General features: G+C 35.6%; 2 protein-coding genes across 3 annotated transcripts; one reads left to right on the plus strand and one right to left on the minus strand.

Annotated features, from left to right (window-relative positions):
* Positions 1–4,508: 4,508 nt before the first annotated feature.
* LOC110102646 (zinc finger BED domain-containing protein DAYSLEEPER) lies at positions 4,509–17,035 on the plus strand. Of its 2 annotated transcripts, XM_028700878.1 has the most exons (6): positions 4,509–4,823; positions 5,650–5,736; positions 12,381–12,442; positions 13,427–13,639; positions 14,623–15,497; positions 16,042–17,035. In XM_028700878.1, the coding sequence occupies exons 3-6, from the start codon at positions 12,409–12,411 to the stop codon at positions 16,930–16,932; spliced, it is 2,013 nt and encodes a 670-aa protein (XP_028556711.1). In that variant the 5' UTR covers positions 4,509–4,823; positions 5,650–5,736; positions 12,381–12,408; the 3' UTR covers positions 16,933–17,035. The 2 variants fall into 2 exon arrangements, with proteins under 2 accessions (XP_028556711.1, XP_020686739.2); XM_020831080.2 differs by lacking the exon at positions 5,650–5,736.
* Positions 17,036–17,957: 922 nt separating this feature from the next.
* LOC110102652 (peptidyl-prolyl cis-trans isomerase CYP26-2, chloroplastic-like) lies at positions 17,958–19,089 on the minus strand. The gene is made up of 2 exons (XM_020831087.2): positions 18,284–19,089; positions 17,958–18,129 (listed from the first exon to the last, which is right to left on the minus strand). The coding sequence occupies exons 1-2, from the start codon at positions 19,051–19,053 to the stop codon at positions 17,958–17,960; spliced, it is 942 nt and encodes a 313-aa protein (XP_020686746.1). The 5' UTR covers positions 19,054–19,089.
* Positions 19,090–21,669: the final 2,580 nt, after the last annotated feature.

Here is a 21,669-nt window from a genome sequence, read left to right on the forward strand (position 1 = left end):
TTATGTAATAATAATTAGCATTTAAGGATTGTTTGGGTTATAATCAAATAGATATAGAATAAAACTAAAAGAAAAAAAAATGATCATTAAGAGTTTTAATTTGATAAAATTGTTGTATTTGAAAGGCTAAAATTATTTAAAAAGTTAAATTTAATTAGCATATTCATACAAAAATTATCATTTTTCAAAGGTGAAGAGAGCAGAGTTACAATAGTTGTTTTCTTTAAGGGTGGTGACTTTTAATGAAATCGAGATCTATTAATGTAACCAACATCACATCTCTAATCCTTAAAAGTAATGTTCGTTAATAATTTTGCTTCCAAAATTAGCTGATTAAGGCCCACCAGGAGTGTCAATACTTGACACGACCTGAAAACTCGATTCGAAATTTTTGAGTTCGAGATGACCCCAACTAGAACTGGGTCGGATTAGGATTTTCAACCCATTTTAAAAATTGGGTCGGGTTGATCTGGAAACCGGAGAATGACCCGTGCTGCCCGTGCCGCGTTCCAGTTGTCCCGCGTTGCGTCTAGGACGATTTGCCTGTTGTGTTGACCCGCCTGCTCGTCGTTATCGCATAGCGTCCCACCATCCCGAGTGATGACGTTGCGCAGGCTGTCAGCCTGTCGTTGCCAACCAGCTCCTGTCGTGTTCGCGAGTCGGGTCAGGTTGACCCAAACCCAAAGATGCTCAGGTTTGGCTCCAAAAAATTGAGCCATTTGTAAAAAAATGGTCGGATTCAGATTGACTTGAATAGTGCCGGGTCAATTTCTGATTCAATCCGAACCTGGCCCTATGAATAACAAAGATATATTTTTTAATTATATATATTGTTGCGTCCTGGAAAATTCGCGGCGGTAGAGAGTGATAAAGTTTAACGTCTTAGCGTTGTACGAAGATCCAGCACACAAACAAAAAAAAAGGAGAGGGTGTAAAGTTTATAAGAGACACCAGAATTTTTACGTGGAAACCCCTAAAAAGGGGGGAAGACCATGGGGCCTAGCCCAGTTTGAATGAATGCACTAGTGCTTGCAATTGATTACAAATGAGGCCCTTCCTTAGGAGGAAGGCCTTGGATCGAAGTAGCAAATATGCATCATATAGTGTGTATTGTATAGTAGGAGTTGGAAGAATCAGCGTTGATATGTTTGTGTCTGTGGCAAAACCATAGTCGGCGAACGACATAGGGCAGAAGGATCGTTATATGGCAATGGAGGTCGAGAGGATCGTAGTTAATAGGTGATGGGGGGTCAGAAGGACCATTTATCGGCAGATGATGGAGATCAGAAGGATCGGACGACGAAGGTCGGGAGGACCGTAGTAGGTGGGCAACAGAGGTTCGAAAGATTGTAATCAACACGCGACAAAAATCTGGATGACCGTAATCGAATGACAGTGGTTGGGAGGACTGTAGTTGGCAGATTGGCGGAAGTCCTGTGATGTTTAGTAAATTGGCGGATGTCCGCCGGTGGCCGAAAAGAACTCCGGCGTACGTTAGCAGGAACTCCGGCGGTGGTCGGCAGGAACTCATGCGATGGTCGGTAGGAAACCCAGCGGTGGTCGACAGGAACCCCGGCGGTGGTCGGCATGAACTCCGGCGGTGGTCGGCAGGAACTCCGGCGATGGTCGACATGAATTCCGACGGAGGTTGGGATTAACTCCAACGGTGGTCGGCTATAACCCCGATAGTGGTCGGTGGCAAGAGAGCTCCCCAAATTCCTCCAGGTTCGGGATTACCCCAATTAGAACTGGGTCGGATTAGGATTTTCAACCCGTTTTAAAAATCGGGTCGGGTTGACCCGGAAACTGGAGAATGACCCGTGCTGCCCGTGCCGCATCCCAGTTGTCCCGCACTGCGTCCAGGACGGTTTTCCCTTTGTGCTGACCAGCCTGCTCGTTATTGTCGCTTAGCGTCCTGCCATCCCTAGTGATGACGTTGCGCAGGCCGTAGGCCTGTTGTTGGCAACCAACTTCTGTCGTGTTCGCAGGTCGGGTCGAGTTGACCCAAACCCAAAGATGCTCGGGTTTGGGTCCGAAAAATCGAGCTGTTTGCAAAAATTGGCCGGGTTTAGATTGACTCGAATAGTGCCGGGTCAATTTCGGGTTCAACCCGAACCTGACCCTTGACCCGAAATATATATATATATACATAAATATAATATTGTAACTAAATATTAAGCTATTGGTAAATAAATATATATATTAAAATTCCTGTCCTTTTTAATATTTGTGGCATATCTTACCGTTTGGGACAGCAGACGCATTCACCTTCCAAAGGGTATTCTCGTCATTTTACATTACAGAACAGATTGTTCTCGGATGGAGTCATTACCTAAAATGCCCGCTTCACGTGGCCAATATGTCTCATCGAAATTGAAGTTAAGGCAAAAAGTGAAGGGTATTTATGAAAGAAAAAGTATTTGTGGAATATTCCGTTATAAAATGCCAACCGAGTACAAGCGGTCAGTTTGGTGGGGTTGAGGCGGCTGACGGTGCTTAAGATAAGAATCAACACAAAGTTACTTTTTTGGGTAATTAATGGGCCGGGTCGGGCCTATAGCCCGACATGATACGATTACCTTACTTCGTAGGCCACACACAGTCCCGTTGTGCTAGTCTCTTTGTTTGCTTGTTTTAAGGATTTTTTGTGTGAGCAAAACAAATAAAGTGTAGATATTTTTAAAATGAAGTTAATTTGTTAGAACTTAGAAGAGGATTAAAAGCAATCTATTTTATTTTAGAATTTTGAATGCATTTTTAGTTTATTTTAATGCATATAGATTTTGTCATTTTGATATAAAGGCTTTAAAGCGATTAATGATTTTATTGCATATACAATCGGGATGACATTACAAACCATCTCTAAAGAAAAACTCGTCGGCCTACCCTCCTACACGAATTTTTATTAGGTTTGGTGTCATGACGTAGCTCTACATTCGGATGCTAGTAAAATGGTGTCACGTGCTCTTACTCTTTACCGCACGGCCCGACGACCGGACCCGATATTTCTATGTATTTGCTGATTTGTGCAGATCGAGGTATTGCTAGGTATTGCTCGGCAATAACGACAAGTACCATTATGTCAAGACTAATACCGAGCAATACCCCGGTTTGCTAGGTATTGCTCGGTATTGCTCGATATTGTTCAGTATTACTAGGTATTGGTCTTGACATAGCTGTATTTCTCGTTATTGTCAAGTAATACATAGCAATACCGAGTAATATCTAGCAATACACGAACATAGCAATACCAGGTTCCGATCCGGGTCAGGTCGTCGGGCCGCGCTGTAAAGAGTAAGAGCACGTGGCGACATGTTATTGGCCTCCGGATGTAGAGCTACGTCCAGTGTCCGGACTTAATAATTATTCATCATATACAAAGTATTATATTTTAACAGTCAACACACAGATTTTGATATCAAGGTTTTACAGCGATTAACAATTCTTTCTTGACATGATTGTAAATCCAGTAAAGTCAGATTTTCTTATAAACTCTCAATGCGGTTGAAAGTTATAAGTTTATTACAATTAGTTAAACTTGAGTTTGAGTTAATGCTTATATAACAGTTCTCACCTTGGATTTATGATTTGAGATTGATAACTTCTCATTTGCTATGTCAAAAATCGTCACTTCTCGCGCTTATTTTAATCCTCTATTGAAGATACGTTCGGCATAGTTTTTTAAAAAAAAATGTATATTCTATATATTACATTCAAAATTTTCAAAAATTTAAAGTCTAACATACGATAGGTTAGAGTACTTCTAAACTTCTCAAAATCTAATGTTTAGTACTTTTTCATTGTTCCGCTCCTTAAAATAACCATTCCTAATTTGAATATATCTCATTTAAATTTTCAAGTACATTCTTCTCTCAATTTTAAAATCATAAAAATATTTATCACTATTTTAACAAATAAAATTCTCAAGAAATTTGTTTTTTCCTTTTTAATGTAATTAATCATAAAATTTTTCCTTTGTATGGAATATGCACATTAGAATAAAAGAAACCTTATCTTCCTCATATTTAGTAGGAAAAGTCAACGGTAATGTTATTCTTTACGTCATATTTAATTATGAAAATAAAAAATTACAAATATGTAATATATTCTCTCACAAGGTCTTTTAATAATCAATTTCCAGCGACATTTTAGGCCATCATTGTCCATCTACGAACTTTTACATGACTATCATATGGTTGCATTAACACTCGCCATCACCAACATAATTGACTCATACCATCGTGCAAAAGGCCAATTCACTTCATTGACATCAATGAAGACGAACGCTGGCGAAAAAACTCTGATGTCTCTGATAATTTCTCTTTTATTTTTTATGATAGATTTTTATACAAAATTAGGACTAAAGTCTTTCAACTACTATTAATATTATAATATGTAAATTATTAAATGTAAAATTTAACTAAAACATAATTACATTTTTAATTAAAATATTTACTGAAATTTTCATTATTTAAGTCTAATTAAATTATTAGTGGTAGCGCGTCTTGCCCCACTCGTAGCCGAGCCGATTTAGTTCCCACTCAGAAGAGAGAGAAAGTAGGGGAGAGAGAGAGGCGCGAGGAAGCCGACCAGAAGCGTCAACGCGTCGTCGGCTCTGCTTAGAGCTTTGACTCATCGACTGATCTCGAGTTCAGATCGGCTCTTCTTGGCTAAGATCGACTTTCGTATTCGGCGTGCTTTCGGATCTCTTCTTTGACCGGATCTGCACCGGCGGCGGCTTGCGGGAGCTCACACTCACCACCGACCTCCGACGACGGCGGCGTGGACGGACATTGATTTCGTGGTGGCGATCTCTAGCTGAGGTAAAAGGTGGAACATATTGGGAATTGATGGATCATGCTCGTTTAGTTTTCATTCACGTGAGAAAATAGGAAACTCGCTAGGGCTGTTTGGTATCCTTTTTAAGGCCAGATTATAACATAATTTTGGGGATTGTAGATCTCACTGTTTTAATAAATCTTGTTTCCGCTCCGTTGTTGATTAAATCCAAGATTTATCAAATCCCGCCATCACACAGTTTAACGGATTTAAGGATTTTCCTCTTACAAATCTTAAATCCCGAAAAGAAATATTTCAAACAATTTATTAGAATTTAACAAGATTTAATAGTTGTCTGCTAGACAGTTTCCAAGTTTTAATCCTCTTAAGCTTTGCTAAATCTGGGTATGCAGGATTTATTAAATCCTGCTTAAGTTAAAATCCTACTTCAGCCAAACAGCCCATTCATGTACTCTATGATTGGAACAAGAGTTATGCTTTTTTGGGCAGTTTGGCTAGGAGTAGGATTTAACTCAAATAAGATTTGGTAAATATTGTAAATCCAAATGTGATAAACCTTAAGGGAGTAAAACCTTAAAATTGTTTGGCATATCAAGTATTACATTTTACTCCATACTGATAAACTGTTATATTATTCATTTTAGTATTTAAGATTTATGAAAGAAAAGAATCTAAAGTTTTAAATCTTGTGTGAAAGCTTGAGAGTTAAAGTTTGTTAAGTTTCAACAATCTTCTGAAAATAGTTGTAATTAATCAACCTATTAAAATATTAGTTTGTAGGTTGCATTCAAGATGATTTTTTGTTGTTTTAATTTACTGCTTCACATGCAAGCCCATTTGAATTTGCAGGCATGTACTAATCAAAGGTGTATGAGACCTTATGCTGAGCTTTGGCGTTAATATCATTGTCAAGTTCTGATAATCAAATGACTTGAGGTTTAGGTGTTTTGGATGCATCATCAGAGCATCTTCATATTCTATCTTCTTGATTTTTATGATTTGGAAAAATGGGGAATTGATAAGCTCTTTACACACATTGTAGCAGTGATATAGTATGCATTTAATGACACATTATTTATTTTGGTTATAAGCTAGTGATTAATATATATTTTAAATATTTTCATAAATATGATGTGATTTTGAGTGTTTTCCTAATTGCTATTTTCTTCATGAGCAACCACACCCACAAAGTTGATATATTTTATTGCATATATTCTAAGATGTTGTACATAAGAGAGTTGTTTAATATTTGAGGAAGCACTAGACCAACATCACATTTTAATAATATTCATTATATGGAAGATGTTGAATATGTGTTTACTGGAGTGGATGAAATAATATCTCTTTCTTCATAGTAGAAAAAAATTTAATTCTTATTATTTATTAGGTAGTAAGTCAAACTATTAATTATGCTATCACATATGAATATGAAGGATATTTTGACCAGAATGCAACATGAATATGGAATCGTTATTGTTTGGATCAAAGCTTAAAAATAATTATTCCATGAGCTAAAATTTTAGCTTGACTTAATTTAATTCTATTAGACATTGACTCGATTGAACCCATCTTGACTATCTCTCTGTCTTTATATAGGCATCATGTATGTCATGTATACATATGTATTTCTTTATGCAGGCATGCTTGTGTGTGTGTGTTTATATTCTATGAGACTTGATTGAATGCAGCTTGGCTATTTCTCTTAGTCTTTATGCATTCATATATGCCATGTATGCATACATGTTTTTTATGTGTATGCATTCATGCTTGTATGTGTTTGTGTGTATATATATTTAGAGAGAGAGAGGAAGAAAAAGATATAGATAAGTTAGAGAGATGAGAAACCAATAGTAGCCAATGCTTTATGATTCAACCTAGCCTCTAGGATCCTTATTTATTATAGTGTGTGGCGCCTTATGTTGCAAGAAAATAAAGCTACATCATTATTAGGAAAAATGAGTCCTAATTAAAATAACATGATAAGGAATAACGCTAACTAAACAAATTCAGAATTTTCAAAAATATAAATACAACAACAACAACATCAAGCCTTTATCCGACTATGTGGGGTCGGCAATATGAATCCTTTTTCTCCATTGTGCCATGTTAAAAGTTAAATTCTTATTTAAATCTAATAAATAAATATCATTTCTAATATTTTCTAACAAAGTCTTTTTATGTCTACCTCTACTTTTCTTAACGTAAGTAAAATCTAATACATCTACTTTCCTAATTGGGTCATCAAAAGGCCACCATTTTATGTGACCAAACCATCTAAGGCGATTCACTCTAATCTTATCTTCGATTGGAGCTACTCCAACCTTTCCACGTATATGCTCATTTCGTATCCTAAAATGACTTGAGGTTTAGGTGTTTTGGATGCATCATCAGAGCATCTTCATATTCTATCTTCTTGATTTTTATGATTTGGAAAAATGGGGAATTGATAAGCTCTTTACACACATTGTAGCAGTGATGTAGTATGCATTTAATAACACATTATTTATTTTGGTTATAAGCTAGTGATTAATATATATTTTAAGTATTGTCATAAATATGATGTGATTTTGAGTGTTTTCCTAATTGCTATTTTCTTCATGAGCAACCACACCCACAAAGTTGATATATTTTATTGCATATATTCTAAGATGTTGTACATAAGAGAGTTGTTTAATATTTGAGGAAGCACTAGACCAACATCACATTTTAATAATATTCATTATATGGAAGATGTTGAATATGTGTTTATTGGAGTGGATGAAATAATATCTCTTTCTTCATAGTAGAAAAAAATTTAATTCTTATTATTTATTAGGTAGTAAGTCAAACTATTAATTATGCTATCACATATGAATATGAAGGATATTTTGACCAGAATGCCACTTGAATATGGAATCGTTATTGTTTGGATCAAAGTTTAAAAATAATTATTCCACGAGCTAAAATTTTAGCTTGACTTAATTTAATTCTATTAGACATTGACTCGATTGAGCCCATCTTGACTATCTCTCTGTCTTTATTTTTTATTTTTTGAGCTGGATCTCTCTGTCTTTATATAGGCATCATGTATGTCATGTATACATATGTATTTCTTTATGCAGGCATGCTTGTGTGTGTGTGTGTGTGTTTATATTCCATGAGACTTGGTTGAATGCAACTTGGCTATTTCTCTTAGTCTTTATGCATTCATATATGCCATGTATGCATACATGTTTTTTTTGTGTATGCATTCATGCTTGTATGTATATATATTTAGAGAGAGAGAGAGAGAGAGAGGAAGAAAAAGATATAGATAAGTTAGAGAGATGAGAAATCAATAGTAGCCAATGCTTTATGATTCAATCTAGCCTCTAGGATCCTTATTTATTATAGTGTGCGGCGCCTTATGTTGCAAGAAAATAAAGCTACATCATTATTAGGAAAAATGAGTCCTAATAAAAATAACATGATAAGGAATAACGCTAACTAAACAAATTCAAAAATTTCAAAAATATAAATACAACAACAACAACATCAAGCCTTTATCCGACTATGTGGGGTCGACAAAATGAATCCTTTTTCTCCATTGTGCCATGTTAAAAGTTAAATTCTCATTTAAATCTAATAAATAAATATCATTTATAATATTTTCTAACAAAGTCTTTTTATGTCTACCTCTACTTTTCTTAACGTAAGTAAAATCTAATACATATACTTTCCTAATCGGGTCATCAAAAGGCCACCGTTTTATATGACCAAAACATCTAAGGCGATTCTCTCTAATCTTATCTTCGACTGGAGCTACTCCAACCTTTCCACGTATATGCTCATTTCGTATCCTATCTCTAAGAGTAAAGCCACTCATCCACCTGAGCATTCTCATCTCTGCAACACTTAACTTAATATTATTCTTCTCTTTTAATGGCCAACATTCTACACCATAAAGCACTATAGATCTAACCACCATCTTATATAATTTTCCCTTAAGTTTGAGGGGGATTTTTCTATCACACAACAAGCCCGATGCATTCCTCCACTGCATCCATCCAACTTGAATTCTACTAATAGTATCCCCATCTATAGATCAAAGATGTCTAAAATATGTACTCTTATTAATGACTTGATTACCCAAAGTCACAATCCCCTACAAGAACTATTATTACTAAAATTACACTCAATATATTTAGTTTTAGATATACTCAAACGAAAGCCTTTAGACTCTAACGTTGACCTCCATAATTCAAGTTTACGTTCAACTCCCTCTCTAGTCTTATCAATAAGAAGAATATCATCATAAAAAAACATACACCAGGGTACAACCTCTTGTAAATGTCTAGTGATATGGGCTTAAGGCTGATCCTTGATGTAATCCAATTGAAATAGGAAAATACTTGGTCAAACCACCTTATGTCTGAACACAAGTAGCAACTCCTACATGTATATCCTTAATAACTTGAATATAAGCATTATTAACCCCTCTATTTTCTAGAACTCTCCATAGCACTTCTCTTGGAACTTTATCATATGCTTTCTCTAAATTAATAAAAATCATATGTAGATCCTCCTTATTCTCTCTATACTTCTCCATCAAATCTCTCAATAAATTTATAGATTCTATAGTTGATCAATCTGACATGAATCCAAATTGATTTTGAGAAACATTAGTATCACGATGCAACCTATACTCCATAATTTTCTCCCATAGTTTTAAAGTACGACACATTTACTTAAATCCTCTATAATTCGCACAATCGTGTGCATCACCTTTATTCTTAAAAATATGAATCAACACACTCATTCTCGATTCATCTGGCATCATTTTAATCTTCAAAATAAAAATAAAAAAATACTATTTAATTAAGTCATTGTCAAACATAAGTTTGAATTGCAAAACTACTATCAACTCCCTCAGGGTGTGAAAAACTCTTTTATAGATGGTTAAGGTACTCTTTTAGAAGGTCAGAGCGGATGTGTTGAAGCTCATTATCAATCACCTATGAGCCATCTGTCGACAAGTCCTTTCTAGTAGATAAACTAACATTGTTTGCCTGAAAAATTTATATTACTTTGTGTGACAGTTTGCTCAATTATTGGAGTGCCAAGAGAGTTGAAGGCTGTTAGAACCAAAATTCTTAGCGATCGAGATATTATTGATTTTGGCTTGTTGGCCTCATGATTTTGGCCAATTGTTGTAACTTCCAAGGAGGTCATCCATCTAATGATTACTTCTATACGAGTATGCTTAACTTTGAAGTTTCTGATGAAATTCTAACCATAACATCAAAAGGCACCATAATGTTTAAAAAGTTTAGTTCTTTCAACTTAAGGAGTTTCACAATCTCCCCACTCAAGTAATTGGCATCCTTCTCGGTATCCATAGCCCATAATTATCCACTTGGTAGATAGTAGCAATTAGTTCCTATCTTTCAGCTGGTGTATTATGATCCCAATTGTAATGATCCAAACTCTCAACGATTAAGATATTGTCTTCTTCGGCCTAATGTCCTCATTGTTGTCCCATTGGTATGACTTCTTTGGAGATTACTTATCCCAAGAGTGCTCCTATATGAGCATGATTAATTTTAGAGTTTTTAATGAAATTCTAATAGTTAAAAATTAACTTCATTCACTTAAGGGGCTTCACAAAGGCAAAAATGGAATTAAGTGTTGTTGGCGTGAATGTAAAAACTCCATCAGTAAAGATACTTGCTTGAATTTATAGAGGCTCAAAAGTACCTTTATATGGGATTAGATCCTCAATGTTAAAAGTTGATCTAATATTCATGTTGAGAGGCAAACTAACAATATATTCATTTGATCTAAGCTTTATAAGTTTTTTGTAGGGGCATGAGATTCTGGAATGAAATTATTTGAAGTAGTTACATGGGAAGCATTTAGGGAAAATACAAACTTACAAATAATCACTTTTATTATATTATTGTGCTATACTATTAGCATCCTTTCTAGTTATTTACTTATTATTTACAAATCAAATTGGGCTTTCATATTATAATACCACTTATGCATCTGCCCTACAATATTATAGCAGAATCAACGAGTAAGGATATGAGATGTATATGATTTGTATGTTGTGTCCCATACACTACCTCAAAGGGTGATTTTTTAGTGGTAGTGTTGATAGAACCGTTAAAAGCAATTTCATCTATAATCATGGTAACTCCGAATTTCTGAAGCTATTGCTGATAAGATAATTTGGTAAATTTCCTGGACTCTTATTCTCAATTTCTGTTTGTCCATTTCTTGGGTTGAAATACAAATAAAAACTTGATTTGCATTCCAAATAGTTTTCATACTATTTTAGATAATATCTAACAAACCTTACATTCTTATCAGACACAATGGAAGCGGGTAGATCATATACACGAATGATTTCTTCATACATACCACTTTATAGCATCATATTTACATATCTAACACCCAAAATTTTAATATTACATACATACCACCCTATATTTTAATATCAAATATACCACTCATATTTCTTTCCTACCTCTCATATATTTCATTTCTACCACTCATATTTGATATGAAAATGAACTATGGGTGGCATGTATGTAATATTAAAGTTTTCGGTGTTAAATATGTAAATAGAGTAGTATAGGATGGTATGTATGTAAATCTCCCAAAATATTTTTGCCACATAGAGATACAAAAATTCCTAGAAAACAGAACTACATGTGCTATTTCAGAAAACCTATCAACTACCACTATTATGAAATCATTTCTTTGGCCATTCATAGGTAATCTTAACACAAAATTCATCTTCATGTCTTGTCACACTGTGTGAAGCGCAATAGAATATTATACGAGCATGGAGTTTTCTTAACACCTTTCTCCATTTTATAAATCCGACACTGGTCCACTATTCTAGTGATATTCTTTAACCTTAAAAAATTTGTACTTTTCCCTTGATATCCAGTTTTTAGGCAGAGTTTGACTCTCTACCTACAAGTTTTATAGGATGAACATGTTCAAATGGACTTAGATCTTCAAATGAAGCAGTTTTAAGATGTGGTTCTCAATCCTGTTGCTTGAATACTTAAAGGAGAATGAAGATATTTTCTGTGCTATTTGTAGAAGTCCATGAGCATGAGAGAGACATTCTGATTCGGTATGTTAACAAGAAATTAGAAGAACACAGTATCCTTATAATTGTGAAATTTGGGTGAACTACTTACTTGGGTTTACTATTCAACAGTTATTTTTCTTTCGCTTATATAGTTATTACTAGAAATTAGTACATCATATTATAATATTGTATCGTAGGGTAACAACAATTTTCTTTCATTATGTTCATTGTATGGTAATATCCTAGATAGGAGGAATAACATGTGTTGGGTTTTGCTATATGTATGTGAAATCATATTACATCTTCCAAGCTGTATGGGCTTATGCTTAAGCTCTATTTTATGAAAAATTAATATTATTTTCTGCACTTTTTCAGATTTTTAGTTACCAGAGCAACTTAGAATATAGCAAAAATTTTTACACACATTGTCCTATTATGCATAGTGTCCTCAATCCATGATTCCATCAAGATTTTCTAGTTTTACTGGAATTTTCTTTGAATTTTCATGCAGTTTCAACTAATAAAGAATTTTTCACGAGATGGAGTGGAGTAATACACCTAAAGGCATGAAAGGTTTTCTTCTTCTTCTCATTCTTTGATTTTCGAATAAATCAAAGATGATTTCTATTCTTGTCTACTTATGATGGATATCTATTCATAACCTTTCTTTTTGCATTTTACGTTTACTTATCAATATTATGACTAAAGCAATTTATTTTACCATGCTTTAAGTGATTTTTATAGCTATTTATTAGAAAGTAAAACATGAACTGTCCTCATTTATTTCTTTGTTCGCTCCGCAAGAGGACCCGAACTTTATGTTCTTCTAAACCAATCAACTATCAATTGCCTTTGTTGGGGATATAGAACATGTTCTAAGTAGCCATTGTGCTCTTATGTATCTGCATTTTGTTTAGATTTAACTGGATATTTGAAATTTTCATTTGAATTTGGAAAATCTTTTCTAGATTTAACAAGGCAATGATTTTGTTCAAATAAAATTATTCAGCCAAACATTGCCTGCTGGAATTCAAGTAGAGATGTTTATAACTTAAGTTTGTTGATAATCAAGATATATCGGGCTCTCACCAAAAATATGATAAACCTAAATTGGTTACAAATATAAAATAGGTGTTTTGAACATCTAGTCAAGTATCTAGGATATTTAAGTATCGGTATCCATAACAGTGAAAATTATCTACTTTGACGTTAATTGTCTGAGATTTGAAATTTTTTGTTGATTAGTATTTTAAACTATCATGAGAAAGTAGTCTATCCCCATTCGATTTGCATCTCAGATTTTTGTTGAATATGTTGACCTAATATTCCAAGTTCACCACTATTTTGATTGAGAAATTTGGTCTACTTTTTCCAATGAGGCAGTTAAAATGGAATCTATAAACATAGTGAATGTCTCAAAGATCTTTTATGTATTTTAAATTCATGTTAATAAAGATTCTGGTTTATTAGAGGCAAAAATCAGTTGAAAGCTTCAATTTCTTCTACTATGTTCTTTTGGCACCTTTTATTGATACTGATTTTCCATTTTTTTGTCAGATATGGATACTAAAACTATTACAGACGTGCCACTTTTACCCTTCGTAGAACCTCTGGATGTTACACCAGAGAAACGAGATGCTTCTTCAGCACCAAAACCTAAGAAGAAGTCGATGACTTCCTTGTATCTCAAGTTCTTTGAAACTGCCCCTAATGGGAAGAGTAGACGATGTAGATTTTGCAAACAAAGCTATTCTATAGCTACTGCAACAGGTGATTACCAATTATGCAGAAATCTGTATAAAACTTAGAATTGCTAGCTTCTATTTTATGGATTTTATAGATCAAAGGTTCAAGGTCAAAACTGAGTGTTGTGGAAAGTATTTAATCTTCCTTTGACATTTAAGAAGAAAATATCAGTTGATTAACCCCATTATATGCCATTGGTAGTGGTAATAGGTTAAGGCAATTTCACAAATAGCTCAGAAATATTGACTATTCATAAAATTAACATGCTCAAATATCTAATTTTCAAATTTAAACCCATATATTAACATGCACAGCAAAACTATAACCTATATATTTTGCTTTTATCAAATTCACAATGTTTTAATCATGAAACCGCATATACATATGTTTGATAGTTCAAAAAAATGACTTGAATGCTACTTTTATAAATAAGAATGATTTTGGTGTTATGTGCATAAATATCTCTAATTTATAATAGTGATTTGCATCTCATTTTTATTTGGAGATTAATCTGTCATTAAGAAATCATTATCATTATTAACCAATCTGATGTAGAATGGAGGGGTAATAAGAATTAAAGATCTAATGTTCCATCATTGCATAATACAAGAGCAAGGGTTTCTATATATATGCCTTAAATGAAACTAAAAAACAACTTTATCTATTGGGCTTATATAAGACAAGACCCTTAAGTAAGGGTAAAAACTAAAAACATAAAGTGCATAATTAAATAAAAAATACAATTAATAAACTAAGATAAAATATGGAGAGATCTTGACCATTGATCTTCATCTCTTCCTTTGATTAACGTTTACCGTCGGATGTCCGCATCACAATCCTAACTATTTTTTGCTTTGCTTAATCCTAGCATCATATTCATGATTAACATTTGATTCAACTTTTAATATTGCACCTGACATCAACAAGTTTTGTAAGTGATTATTTTGAAAATTGTGCCTCCGGATTTTGAAATATTGGTTTTGTTTGCTGACTTGTCGTGCACATAGGCAATCTTGGAAGACATCTCAATATTCGGCATCCAGGATATGATAAGCTGGGTAATTCTTCCCAACAAGCTCTAGAGGATTCCCTATCTTCTAAGTCTCCTCTCTCTCTACTGAAACCTGCAACTGAAGGAGATTCCAATTTTGATCATTTAAATTGGTTATTGCTCAAGTGGTATATTGGAGCCTCAATTTCTCCTTCAGTTTTTGAGGATGTTGGGTTCTTAAATTCTCTTAAGTTTCTCAATTCATCAGTCACACTTTGGTCCTCAGACAAGTTCGAGGCTGTTTCATTAGAAGTCTTCAGAGCTATGAGAGAAGATGTAAAAACATTATTAGAGCGTATCAGTTCTAAAGTTTCTATCACTCTGGATTTCTTCACCTCTCATGAAGAATTGAATTTTATGTTCATTTACTGTCACTGGATTGATGAGAATTGGTCCTTACACAAAGTTCTTCTCGATTTGCGTCACATTCCTTATCCATCCACAGGCTCAGAGATCTACCATGCAATTATAGAAATCCTCAGAATGTATAATCTGGAGAAGAAGGTCCTCTCCTGCACTATTGATAATAGTCAACAGACTTTTAATGCTTGCCATTTCCTTAAAGAGGAATTGGAATCTCGCAAGGTGCCCTTCTGCTTCATACCCTGCGCTGCTCATGCCTTGAACCAGATTATAGAGGATGGTCTCAGAAGCCCAAAACCAATACTATCGAAGATCCGTGAATTTGCACTGGAGCTGAACAAAGTATCAGGACTTGCTCAAGATTTCAAACAATTGGCTACAATCTATCAAGAAGGTTCATGGAAATTCCCTCTTGATACTTCAGCAACTTGGAATGGAAACTATGCAATGCTCGACCTCGTATGGAAGGTAACTAGTCACTTCATCCTCGAAAAACTCATCTTCTCTTTGATAGGAAACACTTGTAGATCACAAGTATTTCCCATCAATCTTCTAAAAGCAGCGAGAATTCTTCACAAAAATCCGCATAAAATCACAAAATCAGTAGATAATTTGTATTACTTGATGAAAGCCAAAAGGAAAATAGCAAGATACATTAGATCCTCTATTCGAGAGGAGGATCGATCTCTCCCAAATCTCTAGACGCTGCTAGAGCCCAAAGGAAACCTAAATCTAAGAGATATCAAATTTCAGCCAAATTCAAGATGCCCTAACCCTAGGAAATCAAACTATTTAATGCATACAAATCAAAAGGAAATCCCTAAACAGTCCCTACATTCAAATTTTCCTCAAAAAAACCCTCCTAAAATGATAGTTTGGGCGCTTGCGGTGCGGTCGGCCACAGAAAGAGGCGGAGGTTCCGCCTCAGTTCTGCCTCGGCCGGTCCGCATGGACCAGCTGGACTAGTCTAACACTCTTCAGTTTCTTATCAATTGCAATCCATACTATGCAGGCATCAAACTCCATGGACAGTACCATTAAGAAGCATGAAGAAATTTTTGGAGGCAGAAATCTATTGCTGAACAGTACAGAGAAATCCGTGGTTGACAAATTGCATTCCTACCTGGAACCATTTCATAAAATCACATCTAATCTAAGCACCTGCAAGGTCGCTACAGTTGGCCTGATTCTCTTCTTTGTCGATCATGTATTTGAACTGATTAGTACTTGCAAAGATGCTTGCCGCCATGACTGGCTGAAGAGCATTGCAGATGATATGGCAAACCAAGCTCGAGGTTTCAGCTCTCGGGGATACAATCTCTTCACATACATGGCTGCAGTTCTTGATCCAAGATTAAAGAAGGAGCTCATTCCTGAAAAACTCAACTCTGAAAAGAACCTGGAAGAAGCTAAGAACCATTTCAAAAGACATTATGGAAGTTGCCAGTTCCCTTCCATGTCCAATGGCTTCAATTCTCAAGATCCAGAGGAGGAGAATGTTGTTTCATTTGCTGAAGAAATCGCTCGAAAACGCCGCCGGGTGACCACGAACGCCGCTGCCGATGAACTGTCTCAGTATTTATCAGAACCTCTGGCTCCTTTTGCAACTGATGTTTTAGAATGGTGGAAGGTGAATAGTTCAAGATACCCTCAACTTTCCGCCATGGCTCGAGACTATTTGGCTGTGCAGGGAACCTCCATTGATCCAGATGAGTTGTTTTCAAGCAAAGGAGATCAGATTCGGAAGCAAAAGTTCTGCTTGTCTCATGGAAGTTTGCAGGCCGTAATGTGCATCAATTTATGGAGTCAGAGTGGCTTCAAATTCAAGTTCAAATCATCTGAAATAAACTTTGAGAAGCAGGTAGAAAGCAGCTTCATTGGCTCTGAGAATTCCAAATGTTGAGAACTTTTAAATTACTGTAAGTCTGTAATCATGTATTATATTCCAGTATTGTTGTAATCCTCAACCTTCATATGCAAAGCCTTGATTTTTTTTTTTTGTTCTATCTAAATATTTATATTCTTATTTTATAAAATGTTTTTATTGATATTTTATTATTTTTACTGATTTCTTGTGAGTAAATTATTATATCTGATGGTTGACCAAATAATCTTAAAATTTTGAAAACATTTATGCATCCTTAATTTTAGTGATGTTGCAAAGGTAAAATAATGGCTTTGAAAGTCATTATTTATAAAACAGTGGATGGTCAGCCATTCGAGCTTGAATCACTCATGGCTTTAACTTGATTAATTAATCGGGTTTGATTGCAAGCTCGAGCTTTATTCCACGTGTTTGAGCCGGCTCACGAGCACACTTGTTTATAATGAAAGAGAGAATTAATATTATTCAATCAATTATTTAACACGGTAAAAAATGAAAAATAAGAAGAAAAATGATTAAAAAATAATTTATATAAGTGAGATATGATTTTTAAATGTTTTTAACAATTTTATTTTTTAAATTATACTTGTTAATATATTTTATATTAATATAATTTATTTTTATATTGGTAGTGAGGCCTGCAATGCTTTATAGTGCTAAATGTTGGCCATTAAAAGAGAAGAATAATACTAAGTTAAGTGTTGCAGAGATGAGGATGCTCAGGTGGATGAGTGGCTTTACCCTTAGAGATGGGATACGAAATGAGCATATACGTGAAAAGGTTAGAGTAGCTCCAATAGAAGATAAGATTAAGATCTATTATAAATAGAGTCGAGGTTGGCTCAAATTTGACTTGTCAGCTTATTGAGTTTGACTCACAAATCATTTATGGAGTCAAACTTGAGCCACCCACGAAACGATTTGACTCTCTTAGGCTTTATTTGAGACGGTTTTAAAAAAAATAGTTTTTAGTAAAAAATATATTAAAAAGTTATTTTAAGTAGTAAGAAAAAATCATAAATGAGTGAAATCATTACGTGCGGTCACTGGATACCGTTCGGAGGCGAATTAGAACGGGTCACGTCACTTTTTATTGTGTATCGGTACTGTGTACTGGATGACATGGCGCATTCTGATATGCCACCAAAGAGTTTGATGACTGCATGTAATAATTTCTTTCTGAATAAAGCGTAATAATTTCCCCCTGAATGAAGCCTTTTGAAAAGAAAATTTACATTTTATATTAAAAAAAATCAAAATAATAACATCTTAGATGTTGTTACCTAAGTGTAAAATATAAATAAAAAAAAAGTGTAAAATATAAATAAAACTGAACCAAAAGAGTTCAAAAAAGTTAGGTATCCCCTACCTGAAGTATGGCGATCCAGTATTATCTCTCACCGCGCTAACGCCGGCGATCTTCTCCACCACGTCCATCCCATCAATGACCCTCCCGACCGCCACCGCCGCCTCATCCATTTCCGGCGAATCCCTTGTCGCAATCACAAACTCCGTCCCGTTGGGCCCCACCTCACCCTCTTCTTCCACCTCAATCCGCCCATTCCTAGCCACGATTCGGGTTGCAGGCGCAGATCTTGCCGGATTCCTCACCACGATCCCCACCGTTCCCGCCGTGCTTCTCAAGCCCGCACATCGATCCGCCTCCGCCGCCCACTCAGAGATGAGTTCGTCGGCGGCGAGGTCCATGCCGGAACCCCGGCGCGCGAGATCAGCGTCGATGCCGTAGGATCGGACGCCGGCGTGTTGGACGAAGGTGGGGGCGATCTTGATAAACTCTTTCCGCCGGAAGCTGACGCCGGCGGAGCCGGACGCCAGAGAGGCGAATCTTGTCGCGGCGGCGGGTGAGGCAGCGCCAAAGAGGCCGATAATGATGCGGCCGGCGGGTTTGTCGGCAATGGAAATGTCGAGGAAGGCTTTGGATGTTACAGCGGCTGAGGATGGGCAGGGGGAAGGGAGAACGGCGGAAAGAGAGGGAAAGGGAAAGGTGAGGGAGGAGAGAGAGAGGGAGAGGGTGATGGCGAGACGGCGGGAGATGATCGGCGGCAACGGCGACGGCGGAGGAGAGGAGGGGAGAAGCGCGTGCGGTGGAGATGAGAGGGAGGGGATAAGCGTTTTCATTTTGGTTTGTGGTGAGAGTGTATTTGGGACTTTATTTTACTTAAATTTGATTTTATTTTGAATAATATATAATTATTGAATGATATCATATTAATATCTATAATTTATATATCTATCTATATTAGTTTTATAAAAATTGCTTGCATTTAATCTTGATTTTTCATTTTATTTCTTCAAATATTATCCCAACCCTTCATTATATTTATTAAATAATATTATGAATAATTGATAAATTTAAATATATATATAATAATTACTTACTGGTTAACCTCCCCTCCTCTTTGCAAGTTTTTATAGATTATTATTTATAAATTTAAATATATAAATATACAAAAATATACATGCTTAAGTAATGGTTAATGCAAGGCATTAGGCTTAACCACTTCATTGTTTTTTATTTTATTATTTAGTTGTTCATAATCAATTATCGCTTGACTATGATTTTTCAACCACCATCATTTGACTACGATCATTTGATCACCATTATTTAACTTCAATCCTCCAACTACTATCATTTGAATAAGATCCTTTCATTATTATCACCTGATTATGATTATCTGCCCAATATTAATTATTCGATTATAATCCTTTGATCATCGTCACTTGACAGTGATCATTCGACCACTGCCTCCTAATTATGATCCTCCCATCACGTCATGTTATGATCATTTTACCCACCAATGCCTTACTAAAGTTGTCCACCCATCGTCATCTGTGTATGATCCTTGAGGCACTATCATATGACTCATTAATGCCCTCAATTGACAAAGCTTCGGCATACTCCATCACTTATAAGATCAATACATGTCATCAAGACCAATGTTGATGCCCATTGGCTTCGTCACTCACTATGGCCTGTAAACATTGACGTACAACATTGCTTATAATGTTGTTATATGCTATCAACCTCACCTCTAATTCCTGACATTATTGCTGAGATTTATGTTAAACTTTCTAGACAATATAATGAACGATCTCTTAAAAATAACTCCCTCCCCATAACACTCTTCAAGCTTTCTCAACAAAATTCACTATGTATAATTTATGCACTCCCCAGTCATATGGAAAGACGATTAATTATTCTATGCGGATTCCAAACGCCGTCTGGAGGCCAATCAGAATGCACCACGTCACTCATTGTGTACTATGGCCCGATACTGCTCCATACCACTGACGTGGCTGCACCTGATTCGTCACCGGACATAAAACTACTTCTTATGGAACGACACCATTTTGTAATGAAATAATAAATACTAATAGAATGATTTCAATTATAATGAAATAATAAATACTAAGAGAGAGAAAAAGAGTGACGGGAATCTGAGGCCTGCAGCTGGCTGGCTCTAGTTGCAGAAATACCCGACTCGCTTGCAGCCGAGCGATTCACAGCGCTTTTAGGAGATAAATAAAGGAACAGAGATAGCCATCAAGAAGCGTCAAACACGAAGCTCTCTTCCAGGCGTCGTCGGCTCTGCTCAGATCGGCTCTTCCTGGCTAAGACGGGCTCTCTTATTCGGCCAACTTCGGCTTTCTTCTGCGCCGGCGGCAGTTAGGCGGAGCTCAAACTCACCACCGGCGGTTATACCAAAATATAAATACTAAAGAAAAAAAGAATTGTTTAAGTGAATGTCAATCATAAGTTTGAATTGGACGAGTATTATTAACTCCCCAATGGAGTAATTATTGTGTCCGGACACCGAATGCGTCCAGAGATCAATAACAACGCGCCACGTCACCTGGAGCTCGGTACCAAGAACTTAGTATTGCTCGGTATACGTATGGATTTCTGATTTTTTGTCCCGACGTAATAACTTTTCCTCCCCAAGGGTGTTAAAAACTGTCCTCTAAACTTCAAAATTTTTATCTTTTTGAGTTTTCAACCTCGTGTTTTCTTGGATGAACTAGAGGACCAATATGTTAAAAAAAGATTTAGGCATTGTTTGAGACGGCTTTTTTACTGTTTCTTAAAGCATCTTCATAATACAATAATTTTAATTTTTGTACTAAACAGTCACTTTAAAAAGTACTAAGAAAGCCGTCCCAACCGAACTCTTAAAACTCGTTTGGGACGGCTTTTTTATTGCTTTTTAAAACTGAGTTTTAATAAAAAAATAAAAAAATTTGTACTAAAACTCCATTTTAGAAAGCAATAAAAAAGCCGTCCCAAACGAATCCTTAAGATCTTTGCAAGAAGAAGTTTTAAGATGTGGCTATCAATGGAAAAAAAGTTTATACGTATTATTGCTTGGATACTTCAAACGAGAATGAAGATATTTGCTATGTTACTTCTAGAAGTCCATGAGTGTAAGGGGGACAAATTCTTCTTCGATATGGTAACAATAATTTATGCAAATAAGGCACCCTCATGTTAATATCATATACTCATTATAGGATTAAAATTGAATAGTTATTACTCACGTCTATAATTATTTCTATAAATTAGGGGGTGTCAATTCGGGTCAACCCGTCGGGTTCGGGTCAAACCCGAGGGTTTTCGGGTTGACGGTTGCTGGGTCAACCCGACCCGTTTTATCAAACGGGTTGAATTTGCGAATCCGGACCCAACCCGTTTATCAAATGGGTCAGGTCCAACCCGGATTTTCATGGTCGGGTTGT

The sequence above is a fragment of the Dendrobium catenatum genome, unplaced genomic scaffold (genome assembly GCF_001605985.2).
Source record: "Dendrobium catenatum unplaced genomic scaffold, ASM160598v2 fragScaff_scaffold_1608, whole genome shotgun sequence".
Classification (NCBI taxonomy): domain Eukaryota; kingdom Viridiplantae; phylum Streptophyta; class Magnoliopsida; order Asparagales; family Orchidaceae; genus Dendrobium; species Dendrobium catenatum.

Bases quoted from the DNA above. Each gene is read 5' to 3' on its own strand.
- LOC110102646 (XM_028700878.1), top strand. From the start codon at position 12,409: ATGGAGTGGAGTAATACACCTAAAGGCATGAAAG. The intron at 12,443-13,426 runs GTTTTCTTCTTC...TTTTTTTGTCAG, and splicing joins TACACCTAAAGGCATGAAAG to ATATGGATACTAAAACTATT. The intron at 15,498-16,041 runs GTAACTAGTCAC...CATACTATGCAG, and splicing joins TGCTCGACCTCGTATGGAAG to GCATCAAACTCCATGGACAG.
- LOC110102652 (XM_020831087.2), bottom strand. From the start codon at position 19,053: ATGAAAACGCTTATCCCCTCCCTCTCATCTCCACCGCACGCGCTTCTC. The intron at 18,130-18,283 runs GTAGGGGATACC...TCTTTTCAAAAG, and splicing joins ACTGGATCGCCATACTTCAG to GCTTCATTCAGGGGGAAATT.